General features: G+C 46.0%; 1 protein-coding gene across 1 annotated transcript; it reads left to right on the top strand.

Moving 5' to 3' along the window:
- Positions 1–355: 355 nt before the first annotated feature.
- Positions 356–11,503, top strand: LOC144741436 (uncharacterized). The gene is given in 16 exon segments (XM_078623962.1): positions 356–376; positions 3,549–3,584; positions 3,995–4,097; positions 5,899–5,960; positions 5,962–5,989; positions 5,992–6,127; positions 6,273–6,412; positions 8,157–8,186; positions 8,189–8,214; positions 8,217–8,268; positions 8,271–8,304; positions 8,306–8,475; positions 9,057–9,122; positions 9,125–9,228; positions 10,918–11,128; positions 11,376–11,503. Coding segments are annotated over 14 exon segments (1,284 nt in total). The 5' UTR covers positions 356–376; positions 3,549–3,584; positions 3,995–4,000.
- The last annotated feature ends 1,490 nt before the right edge of the window (positions 11,504–12,993 follow it).

Genomic DNA, 12,993 nt, shown 5'->3' with positions numbered 1-12,993 from the left:
TAACCCTAACCCTAACCCGGTTGAGGCTTGTGATGGAGCTGATCCCCTCTGTCAACACACAAACAGCAACCCTGGACGAGTCCACACGAAGGACAGACAACCATTCACGACTCACATTCACGACTACGAGGTGACCAATCGACCTAAGCGTGATTTTGGAGGTGGGAGGAAACTGGAGTACCTGGAGAGAACCCACACAGACATGGGACATGGGGGTAGCCTGAAAACTCCACATAGAAAGGCCTCAGGCCAGGAATTGACAGTGTCGCCCCATTTTGTCGACATGAATAGAATAAAAGTGATATTCACTCTCTCTCTCTCTCTCTCTCTCTTTTCAGCGGCAGATGGTGTGCCAGTCCAGAAGGATGGGGAACAGGTAAGTCGCTATCATCACCACCACCTGAGGACCCAACGTGGCTGCGTTCATAGTCCCAGGTTCACAGGCAGCTACGGCTGTTTTCTGAAGCAGCTCAAGCCACAACTGTAGCTCTCTGTCAGGTGCCCGTGCTAAAGCTAATAGATGAGCAAAAGTGCTCACGTTGCCGTGTCGCTGCCAGTCGCTTAATTTCCACTACATTACTCTTCACAGGATGGGGTGGTGTAGCTGGAAGGATGAACAATCGCTGGCTCAGTTTGCTCATCGCTGTCGCTAGGATGCTTGATGTCCATCGGGCAGACTCAGTGCTCAGTGCTGCTCCACAGCCAAACAGCAGTGCTATCACTCCTCCTCGTCCTCCTCCTCCTCTGACTTCCCCCTCAGCATCACTACATCCTCTGAGTCTGAGAAAAACATTTTCAACTAAAACATACAGAACTCCCCCAAATGCACACCATCATTTATTTATGCACCATGCCTCAGAATACCCATAGTGAGGGGGGGAGAACAACATGGGGGAGAACACAGCATGCACGCACGCACGCACGCACACGCTTACTGTCAGGACTATTGGAAGGAACATTGGAAGAGCTGCTTGAATGGGCACCCCACTTCACCACTCAAGTGTGTTAAAATCTTTCATCTCACCCACCCCTGTGTGGGGAGAGTACAAGAAAGTGAGAGATGAGAAAGGAGAGAGCACAGAATAGAATTACAAGGAGGAGTGAAGAAGAGAAGGCGAAGAAGCTGATATCGATTAATGTGTGTGTCCTCATCGATGTGCTGGACATGGCTGATGGAGCCTGTAAGTCGCTCACACATTATGTCAGATGGCAATGAATTTGGGAGATGGCCAGAGTGGGTAGTTACTGAACGCTAGATTGGGTTGGAGAACTTTCTGAAGAACTGTTCCACTGCAACCTTGCTCTGAATTAAGATTGAACATATAACTTCTAAAAATAGGATCAGTTGTAAATTAAACTATTTACAAGATTATAAACCTATTTTCATGTTAAGGCATTTTTGTTATGATAATAGTGGATTTAGATGAGAGCATAATCCGCGTACTACGGGTGTATAATTGCTACATGAGTGCTGTAAGTAAATGCATTCAAACAGTCTGTAACACACTGGGGGGGGGGGCTGTATCTTCATGTGTCATAAAATAGAAGGTGTAAATGTGTGGATTGAAGCTTTGTTCCTAAACATGGCGTGTCCGTCACAGAGCCAAGGGTGAATAAATGTGTGTTGTTTACCACCAGTGTTCTTGGGGATTTGCTGATTTGCGATACATATCACAATGTGATAGTGTTGCAACTTTAAGACTTTATTTTTGAATTAGCCAACATTCTCGACTGTTAGCCAACGTTTTAGGACTATTTAACATTGTGGCATGAAGACTACACACATGAACATGTTCATTCGTCCCTCAGCACTTCATCTCTCCACAAGGCGTACAAACAAGTGTCGAGCCAAAGCTAGCTGGTGATGCTAGAGGTAGCTAACGTCATCACAGCGACCTGACAACAAGCTCATTCCACATTACGACATTAACAGCAAGTGGAAATGCTAAACAATCATGCATGTTTTGTTGAACCAAACTTGTTTGAGAATCAAAAGCAGGGGCGAGATAAAGCCTGAGCTCAGGATTGAAGATGGCGACTCACCAATCGATTTTAATTGTGAGCAAACATTCATGGTGATGAGAACTTTCAGGTGGAGATCTTCATCTCATCCAAGAACTTATCTTTGCATGTGCAAACCTTTTTTTGTCTTTCCCCTGACGAACCAGTCATTATGATTTCTCCGTCCCTCAGTGTGAACGCAACCAGGGTTTATTAACGTTCTGCCTGTAAAACTCTTCAGACCAAAAAAAAAAAAAAACAGAGACATGAAGAGCAAGACGGGAGTTGATGGAAATTCCTTTTATTATCAAAACACACATGCAAAGTTGATGACAACATCATACTAAATATCCACCATTGATTGCTTTTAATTCATACGGCAATCAGTATTTTCACACAAATTTCACACGCAAATGCCTGAGTGTGAATGCTCTTTCCAAACTACAAAAGAGAGCAGTGTGTTTAATCACGATTCTAATCCACCCACACACACACACACACAAAAGCATCCATACATATACATCCTAGTGTTTTCTCGGCACCCGGCAGACGTTCACAGATGCGGTCCTCTACTACCCTCTCTGCTGATATGCATGAATAAAAACATAAGCTGTCAGTCCTTTAAGGCGTGTGATAAAATCCAGGTGGACGTAGTGAGGATTGTTTTGCCCTTCAGCTGTCTGACCAGTAATCGATCAACATTTCCACCCGTGTGACTTTTTGTTTACACTTTATTGGAGTTTGACTTTGAGAACCCGACGGTTTTGGACTGTATGAACTGTGTATCATCCTCTTGTGGGTTTGATGAAAGAAACACAACCCAAAAAGACACAAGACCTGTTCAGGAAAACAGATGTTCAGAAAACCGGTTCCATGGTTCTGTTTCTTACTCATTTCTTTTTTGTCGCCCGCTTCAGCGGAGTGTGCAAAGCAACAGGAAGGTGAAAACCTTTAAATACCAGTAACCCACCTGTGTCATGGTCTATTTAGTGTCAGTCTTGCTGATAAAGAGAAATGTCATGGCGGAGACTGTCGCTTATCTCTTGTCCATACACACACACACACACTCTCTCTCTCTCTCTCCCTTCCTCCTCTTGTCTGTCTCCAGCATCAGATACCATTGGATGCAGCACTGACATCTCTCTCTCTCACACACACACACACACACACACCACACACACACACACACATGCAGTGTGGAGATCAGAATAATTCATCTGTAGTCACTGCTATGCATAACTCAGCAAATCTAAACTGATCCTTGTTTAATCCCCCTTCTCCCTGTCATTCTGGTCTGTGACTCTTGTCTCCCTCGCTCCTGGAAAATCCTGTACCTCTTCTTTCCTTTCTCTCCCTACCTTTCTTTTTTTCCGCTGCATGTTGGGTAAATCCCTGATCTATTGCAAACTCGCTGAACCTCCCTCCTCGACTTGTCTTCTCCCATCGCCCGCCCATCGCATGTCATTGTTTCTCTCTGTCCTGTCCCTTTCTTACTCTATCCCGCCCCCCACGCCCCCATCCCTCTCTCGTCCCATTTTCCTCCTCAGCATGGACGTTCAGAATTTTCATGGGAAGGAATCAATGTAAGTGTTGTGACATCATCATTCCTTCATCTACTACCTTCCTCTCTCTACTTTTGCCTGTTTTGATTTCACTCACCCTTTTAGTTTATCAGAATCCTCGACCCCGCCCCCCCCCACCTGAGCCTCCTAGTCGATCACTTTTAAAAGTAGTGGTGCACGGTAGTGAGCACAATCAGCATCCCTTAGCGGTGCAGAGAAGCGGTACGCAGTAAGTGTGAGTCGGGATTTGCAGATGTGACCATGTGTATTAACCCGTCATTTCCATCACTTCTCCCCCTCCCTCCACTCACCTCTCTCTAACACACACTTTCTCACTGTCATTGTGTGCGCCGTCACACCTTCCACGCTATCCTTTTCTCCACGCTTTCCCTCCCCCTCCTCCATCGCCGTCTCTTCTCTCTCCCCTCCAGCTGTCTATGGAAGACACCACGTCAATCCTGCCGCGGCTCAAGAGGAACTCAAACGCCTACGGCATCGGGGCTCTGGCTAAGTCTTCTCTGTCAGGTGTGTCAGGTGTGTGTCTGTGCTGTAACTGGTAAACGACCCCATGCTGGCTCTTCCCCAGTGGGGGAACTGGAGGTCAGCATGGTACCCAGAATGGGGTTCCCCTCTATCACCCCCTCACCACCACCACCTCTACCACAGCGTGAGAACACTTGTCAATGGCGAGTCATTGACGGAAACGACTGAAAAGACAACACACACACACACACACACACACACCACACTGCGCCATCATCACACTGCTTGTTTCTCTAGAACAGGTGAGTGGTAGGTTCTTTATGTCAAGTGGTTGTGACCCTTTGGGGTGTTCAACCCTCTTCGGACTGGATTAGAGTTACCTAGGTACGTGGGTTAATGTCACTTTACCACAAGACGTTGGTTATATAAATGGTCAGTTCGCACGGGATCAGAAATGTCAGTAAAACTTCCACAAACGAGAAACGGTTGTGGTAAGGATTACTGACATGGCTCATTCACACTTTACTGTTTCACTGTTCCATCCAGCTGTTTTCTGCAGTGCAGAGTTTACTTGTTGAGGGCAGCTGCTGCAGTTTGTGACTAATTTTGTCCCATGATTTATTCATAAACCTCATCTCCATGCCACCCGCCGACAGAGTGAAGCCCCACAAAGTGGGATTTGCAGCGCGTGTCATCATATGTTGCTCACATGAAAGCTGGCGCTCAGCCATTATGCAGATATCAGCTCTGGGATCAGGAAATGACTTCACCCGTTGAAAGATGTGCAGTATGTTGTGCAGCGTTTGCGTGAATCAAGTTCTCAGACTGCTTGTGAGGAGACAGTGCGCAGGACCTCTGATTATGCAGCATAGCAGAGGAGCCAGCGCTATCATGTCAACAAGCCAACCTCTCATTACTCGTGCCACGCAGTCACATCACCCCAATTAACCCGTTCCAGTCCATGATGCACCTCAGTCACACAGAGACACTGTCACTTCACCCGCTTCTCCTAACGGCTTCAATGCAATTTAACACATGGATGTCACCTCCACACCCCTCGGCATTTCGCTGTTCTCCTAATCCATGTTCACGAGGAGCCTCATTAAAACGGCAGCCATTCGCGGGCTTTGACTGATATGGGTTTGATTCTATATTTGTTTTTTTTCTCCACATCCTAATATCTTCTCATTATATCTTGTTCTTATTTTCAAATTACTTTAAAAAAAATTGTAAATATTTGTAGTTTTAGTTAAAGTTTCTCTTAAGTATTATTAATTTCCCTCGCACTATCAATAAAGTACTTTTATTGTGAAAAAAAAGTCTTTATTTTCATGACTAGTTACATTGGAGATGAAGGCATCTAAACTATGAATGAACACATGGAATCATGTAATAAACCAAAAAGTGTGAAATAACTCAAAATCATGTTTTACAGTATCCAACCTTTGCTTTGATTCCTGCTTTGCACAGTCTCGATGAGCCTCCATCAGTCTAAAAAGCGGTCTAAACTAACGAGGAAACACTGAATGAAGGTGTTTATTCACATTTGACTCGTAGCGTAAGTTGTAGAAATGAATCCCGCTGTCGTTGAACAGTCGTATCTGTCGTGTTTCAGGGCGATTGTGTCAAACCAGTTCATCAGTCGAACCCCACTGACAACATGCTCACACGCCATCGCAACCTCCAGGGCCAAACAAAGAAACACACCCTCGATAACAGTCCTATCTTATGTCTGCCCCTCCCCCTCTTGTTTGTCCATCCTCTCTTCCCCTCATCAATCAAATCTTCCCTCCGTATTCTTCCTCCACACCTCCATCCACCTCCGCTCTCTCTGCCCCTCCCTCCTCACCAGGGGTGACCCGTTCTATGAAGGAAAGAGTGACCAAGCCCACGGCCATGGCTCAGGGTCGTGTCCGCTCACATGATTGAGTGGCAAAACTGGGCATGCAGACGGTGGGTGCAGGGGGCATCCCCCAGTCCCGCATCACCACCCAGGAACGGGAAAAGGAGCGGCGGCTGGAGAACGACGCGTACAGTGACCTCAGCGATGGAGAGAAGGAGGCCCGGTTCGCTGCAGGTTTGCAGGACACACACACCAAACCAAGACACAGAAATCGGTGGTGATCAGCTCACGTCTGGGATTTCTGCCCGTTATTCAGCCGATTAAAGCGTTATTCACGACCTCCCAATGACCCCCGGCTTGTCCTTTTGAACGCTGACCCCCAGGCATCTGCAGCAGTTCGCCATCTCCGAAGCGACGCTCCTGGCCTGGTCGTCGATGGACGGAGAGAGCCCCCGGTCGGGATCCAACCAGGGCAGTGTGGCTCACCTGAGCGAGGTCAACCAGGAGAGCATCACCAGTCGAGGTACAGTACAAGACCATAAACCTGAGTGAAACGTTTGAATCGGATGATCATCAAGCCACCACTTTTCATCCAGATTCATTTTTTACCCCACTACTATGACGACGATAGTGGAGTCGGAGTCAGACTGAACAGGAGCCCTGAGCTGATCTTCAGCGGTTTAAACAGACATGAGATCAATGAGCAGTAGATCAGTTCCAAATCAAAAATTAAAATCCTCGTTCAAGTGATGAAACTTCGGAACATTACAAGATTCCCAAGGGGAGTCTGGCACGTTTTAGCACTTTGAACGGAGTACATGTCAAAACTGGCGTCCATCATCATCACGGGAACACAGGCATCCTCACACGGGGAGTCAGCGAGCACTGGAAAGTAAGTAGGTTCACTTCTAGCACAGAGGTTTTCACGTCTGGAAATAAAAAGAAAAAGAAAAGAAAAACAGGGTGACTTTTATGTGACCTGGTGAAAGGGTTTAGCCTCGGTTCAGGAGGGAGTCAGTCAATTTCCACCCCAGTAACATTTGTTTTAGTGCCTTGACAGGCAGCAATGCTAGTTGGGAAATGTGCTTTTCCACGTGCTTGAAGACAGAAAAAAAAAAAGAAGAAGACAGGAGCCCACACGGATCAGTCCAATGTGAAGCAGCGGCCAGTCGGATTAGCCGAGCGTAACGCCTGGAATGCCGAACAGCACATCTGAAGCCCGACGAAACCGGCCCAGACAAAAGCTGAAGTGCAGAAACACGTTGACATTTTATGGAGGATTATGCGTTCTTCTAATTGTGAACCAATGAATAAGCGTTTTTTTCCCCCAAAATGTAAAACATGAGGAGCAGAGTGTCAGGAAGTTTGCTCAAAGTTCATTTCATGTATATTCAATAGGCCGATGCGGCCGGCGAGCCCTCAAACAGCTGTGTCAGACGTTTGTGTCGGGCGCAGATAAACAGCTTTGCCGTATCGTTTGTGTCACGTCGCTCGCTAATAAGAATGTGCGGTTCCATCTCCTCTCTCCAGGGCGGGAGGGTTAAGCTCATTATCAATTTCACGTGTTCCTACACGGACCGTCGGAAGGTAAACGCACGCTCCCGGATTTGCATAAACTGCAAATTTTGACATTTGGGTCCACGCAAATGTCTCCTCATGAAGTCAAACGTGCATCCGCTCGTAATGAGTCGGACTCGTTTCGTTGTTTGGGTTCTGCTCCTCACGGGTGCCATGCTTCATTAGTGCCTTTGCCTTGAATTATCGCAGCATTTCTAAGTCAAATAAACTTTTAAGCAGTGGGTGATGGTGTGTAGCTGTGAGCACTCGTGGGCCCAATTTAGATCTGCCTCTTGAGAGAAAGAGAAACCCGCACGGAATCCAGCCCGTGTCTGCATTATCCGCTTCGACCCAAGTGATGATTCAACAGCATTCTGTGCGCTGACGTTTTTTTTTTGTTTTTTTTTGGGGGGGGGGAGTGGGGTGGGGGGGTGGGGGGGGTGTGCTTCCTCACTTCAGAATGAATCTAAAAACTCAAAATGATAGCGCAACAAACATCTTTCTTATGAAAAAAGATGACATACACTGAATTGAATATTTCCTCCGTCACCCTTGAAATGACATTCAGGAGGCTAAATTGACAGTGGGATGCTTCATTAACACACTGATGTTGTGGAATTGGTCTCCGAATGGATTCCGTGTGTTGTGCGTTTTGCTGCAGACAAAGGTCAGAGCGTCTCTAATACTTGCTGGTTTCCATCTCCCTCCAGATCAGATATTGCACCACTCCTCAGCCGAGGTGTGCCTCACACATACGTCTCCCAGGGCCATACTACTGCCTCTCCTCCTCTGACGCCTGGGAGCCGATCAACAACGATCCCTCCGTGTGGCGTCTCCCCCTGCTGGCTCCTACGTTATGGGGACCGACGGCTACGACGGGCAGGCGGCCGCCCCACTTCCTGTCACAGCAGCAGCAGCAGCAGTTCAGTCTCCAGCAGCAGAGTCAGCTGCAACAGCTGCAGCAGATCCAGCAGATCCAGCACTATCAGCAGCAGCAGCTCCTGCAGTATCAGCAGCAACAGGTGACCAGCGGCGAGGAGGCGGAGTCAGACGGTGTCAGTGTGCGTCTGCAAGGATGAATGCGTCGCTTTAAACCCCAAAAACGTGATACGAGATCTGGAGTGTCAGCACATAAGCCGAGGCTTTTTTACACCTCAGCGACACATAGAGAGCAAAAGGACAAATATAACAAACATATGACATCACCGGTGTTGTCGTCCCGCTAGTCGAAACAGCTCCAACCAAGAATAAAAATATAAAATATAAATTGTAAATATATAAAATGTCAAATAAATCTTAAATACGAAATAAAAGAGCAAAAAATAATAATAATAATAATAGAAATAAAATAAAAAACAGTAATAATAGAATAGTGTGCACAGTTTATGTACAGTAAGATTTACTTAGACTAAATAATCCAAAAATGGAATTACAACAAGCAGGAGTGGTTGCAACAGGCTGCATGCACCTCGGCGCGCTAGATGTATTTACAAACGGAGACTGATTATCACCTTAAACTACGTGAGTTATGAGGACGTGCCGTGTGTCAGGTGTGCGCTCCTCCTGCTGACCCTTTCTCGTGTGGTCTGTCTCCAGTCGCTGGAACACAGGCCTCCACAGTGCCAACCACTCTCTGCAGGCCACTCCCAACAGCACCATCCACAGTCTGGTCACCCCGTCCACCCCCCGCTGGTGGATCTGTGGAACACAGGGCAGATGGAGGCCTATCAGGCCGAGGCCGGAGGTTTACATGGGCGTGGCGGCGGTGGTGGAGCCCAGTCTGTGCGTTCCCTCCGGGGATGAGATGGTGGGAACGGAACACTCCCCCGCTGCTGGAGCAGCAGGGAGGAAGAGGAGGAGGTGAAGGTGAGGTGGATGTTGTGTTGGTGTTTGACTCCGCTGAGTGTTTACCCCTGGCGCTACATTCACGCTAGCATACTTTGGAGTACCGTAATTATGTGATTGTAAGTGTCACTCGGTTCCCCAACCTGGTGTGAAGAAGGAGCGAGGAGAAGGAGAAAACGGTTATTACGGTAATCCTGTTTGCTCTGTTGCCCGAAAGCTGGCAAATCATTACCGTAATGACAGCAACGTGGATGTGAGGTGCAACTTCTCAACTTTCAGTACTCGATCAACATTTTCTCCTTCTCCACACCAGGTATGGGAACTGAGTGAAACTTCTCAGCTCTGTGGTGAGCGTTAGATGCTCTCTGACAACGCAAATAGCTAATTACTGTCATTACGGTTCTAGTGTGAATGATAGCGTTGGTAACGACATGACTTCCTTTCAAATCCTCCCAGATGTTGTGATCGCCACCCGCACGTGGAGCTGTCGCTTGGTTTCACTTTATTCTGCCGTCAAAACAAATACGATTGGCTCCTTGATTACAGAACGCTAATCAACAGCATTTGGAATAACATTTAGTAAATTAGGAAGCAATTAGGCAAAACATTCCCTGTTCCCAGCTTCCCCAGATGTGACGACTCGTTCCTTCTGATTGAAATCCTCTGAAATAGAATTGTCTGTTTTTTCGCTCGCAGAACAAAATGAGTAGTTTGAAAACGTTGCCTCGGGCCTCATGGAATCGATGCGTAACACGAGCAGCCGGCAACAGATAAACAAACAAAAAAACAAACAAACAAACAGGAGTGTGGGAAATGAACACGTCTGTGTGATGAACAAATAAGAGCCCTTTGATACACCACAGGAGAGCGTCAACATCGCAGCAGTTGGTCGTTCGGTGCATTCAGGTGTGTGCCAGCAAACGGGGCTGGGATGGGGGGGGGGGGTGTGCATGAAGTGGAGTATGTGCCGAGGGTCTGTCAGTGTCTTCTCATCAAGTCATCGTAATTCGCACACGAGAGACATCTTACAATAGTGGTGTTCTAGTTTGAAAGATCAATGTTTTGGGTGAACCAACGGTACCGAATCATTCACTGAACAGATTCGTTCACAGTGAACGTGTACGGGAACGATTACTGAACGATTTGGTGAGCGAATCTTTTGAACGAATCTTCTTCCTCAACGGATTCCACTGATTCAGTACATTCAGTATCTAGAAGAACTGTTTTGCCCATCACTGTACAATAGTATGTTTATACACCTTCATTTCAGGATGTTATACTATAGAAGAGAAGTACTTATTGATCCTGTGAGGGAAATTCAGTGGAGAGAAAATACTCTGGAGGATGGTGCAGACAAATTACTAGCACATCGAGATTTTTTTCTTCTTCTTTCTTTTCTTTCTTCTCAAGTCAGTCCAGTCATTTTGATGAGAGTGGATTTGTAGTTTGCTGGACTAGAACCTACTAAATCACCACTGACCACCCCTGAAATAAAAAGAAGGGCTCATCCCCTCTTAAATTTAGGCGATTAATTAGGAACGTATGGTCGAGTGCTGCAGCTAAACACCACATGTGTGCGCGTGTGTGACCTAATGTGAGTGAACCTGATGTCGTTGCTCCCCCCAGGAAGGAGAGGTGACACTGTGCACGGAGCTGGAGTCGGCCAGGTTGACCCCACCCACGCAGCCAGGAGACGCCTCCGGTGGCAGTAGTCCAGGGCAACCGCCGGCCGACCCAATCACGGAGCGGAAGGCCCCCGATGTCACCTCTGGCCTTGTTCAGACTCTGGAGGAGAAGGACGAACAGGAGGAAGAGGAGGGGCCCAGCTGCTACCATGGCAACCAACTGAGTTCCTGACTGCCAAGAGACTCCTGGATGGAGCTGATGCGGATGTCACCAAGGAATGACCATAATAATACAATATTTATCTATTAATCGGTTCCTGTTCAGGTATCAAAGGAACTTTTTTTGGTTTCTTTGAAATTCTTTGAAATGGCGAGAAGCAGATTGGGACTCCCGTTGAGAGAGAGAAGACCTGATGCAACAAAGGACACATAATTCTTTGTAAGCCTTACGTCCCAAAGGTAAAGGAAGAGAGGATGAAGCAACGGAGGAGGAGGAGGAGGAGGAGGAGGAGGAGGAGAGGAGCACCAACGGACATTTCCGTCAGGGGAATGGCACCACGTTACGATCAGGCAGAGGGGGAAAGTGAAACATGCATGCTTTTTATTAAGACAAGCAACTCAACCCTGTCATTGTCGAAAAATCTAACACAGTAAAACATTATATTAAGAATAATTTTGTAATAAAGCAAAAAAGGAGCAAAAGAAAAATCAATGTATACATGTATGATAAGATATGATATGATAGTTTTCCTACAGGAGAACTTCTCTGTTTACAGCTGTTTCCCTACGGAGGACTAAAACTGCCATCATAGATAGATGTATGGGCAGGTGACAAAAATAAATATACACAGAAAAGGAATCAAATATAAAGTCAATTTCTTCATTTTAAATACAATTATTTTTTTGTCAGTTTTCCCCCCAAAATTCTTATTCTGTATATGCATTTTTTCAGTTTTCATTCATTAGCCTATTTCTTTTCATTATCTATTTGTTAATTTGTTTCACTCCTATGTTGAGAAATTAAGTCACTGGGTCCTCTTGACCATTTGGGCATTAACATTAATTATGGGATTAGCATAAATGCTGCTTGATGGTATGTTTTTCTGAACTCATCTCCATTAACATACAAGAATGACTAAATACACAAATAAATGAACAGAACAGAAATTCTAAAAATAGTATAACGGATACTGCAACATAATTAAGTAAAAAGTATGTGAAAACCTACTTTAAAAACCTATCAAATACATTTATATATTTTTTCTGCGCATATTTATTTAAGGTTTTTAAACCTGCACATGTATTTTATAGCTGATGTCTCTTTTATGATTTTTTTTTTTTTTTTTTTAATTTATACAGTCCACTTATGATTTTGGCAGCTTTAGTCCTCCGTATTACTCAACATAATAGATCGTGTTTAATCAAGTCCATTTCCCTGTTGCATAAAACACACATACACACACACATACACACACTATACTTCCTATACTTCGTCACATGTGAAACAATTACCCACATGATTCAAATAGGCTCGCTTACCACTCCAAAAGAATAATCACATGATCGATTCTTCCATGATGTTGTGGCACCAGAATGCCGAGGCACAACCCAGGGACGGGTCTGTCCTGATGACTGCACACACACACACACACACCGAACACTGCACAGATGAGGATTGTACTGTAAGATAGTGTGCTTCCTACTCTCTGTATGCATGTTTCTTCAGAGCACTATGGAGTACCTGTACTATACAGCACTGTATAGACTTTGCACTGAACCATAGTCTCCCAGGTGGGGCCCCGGGGGGCTTTGCGCTGGGCTTGAAGGGCAGGTTTCCTGGCACGATTGATGGAGGAGGAACGTCCGAGCTGCATTTGACGTGAATCTCTTTTTGCACTGATGCAATCCAACAGATCAGAGGTTGCCTTTTTGGACTGTTGATGTGACCTGATTCCCACCCCGAGAGCTCTCAGCACCACCGATAAACCAAAACCGAGCCACTTAACAACAAGAAACCCTCAGCTGCTTTTTCCACAGACATAGTCGCGATAAAATCGAGGATGAAAAAAAAAAAAAA

This window comes from Lampetra planeri, unplaced genomic scaffold (assembly GCF_965212315.1).
Source record: "Lampetra planeri unplaced genomic scaffold, kcLamPlan1.2.h2 scaffold_545, whole genome shotgun sequence".
Classification (NCBI taxonomy): Eukaryota; Metazoa; Chordata; class Hyperoartia; order Petromyzontiformes; family Petromyzontidae; genus Lampetra; species Lampetra planeri.
The sequence above is the reverse complement of the archived record's forward strand: the minus strand, read 5'-3'. Positions and strand labels throughout refer to the sequence as shown.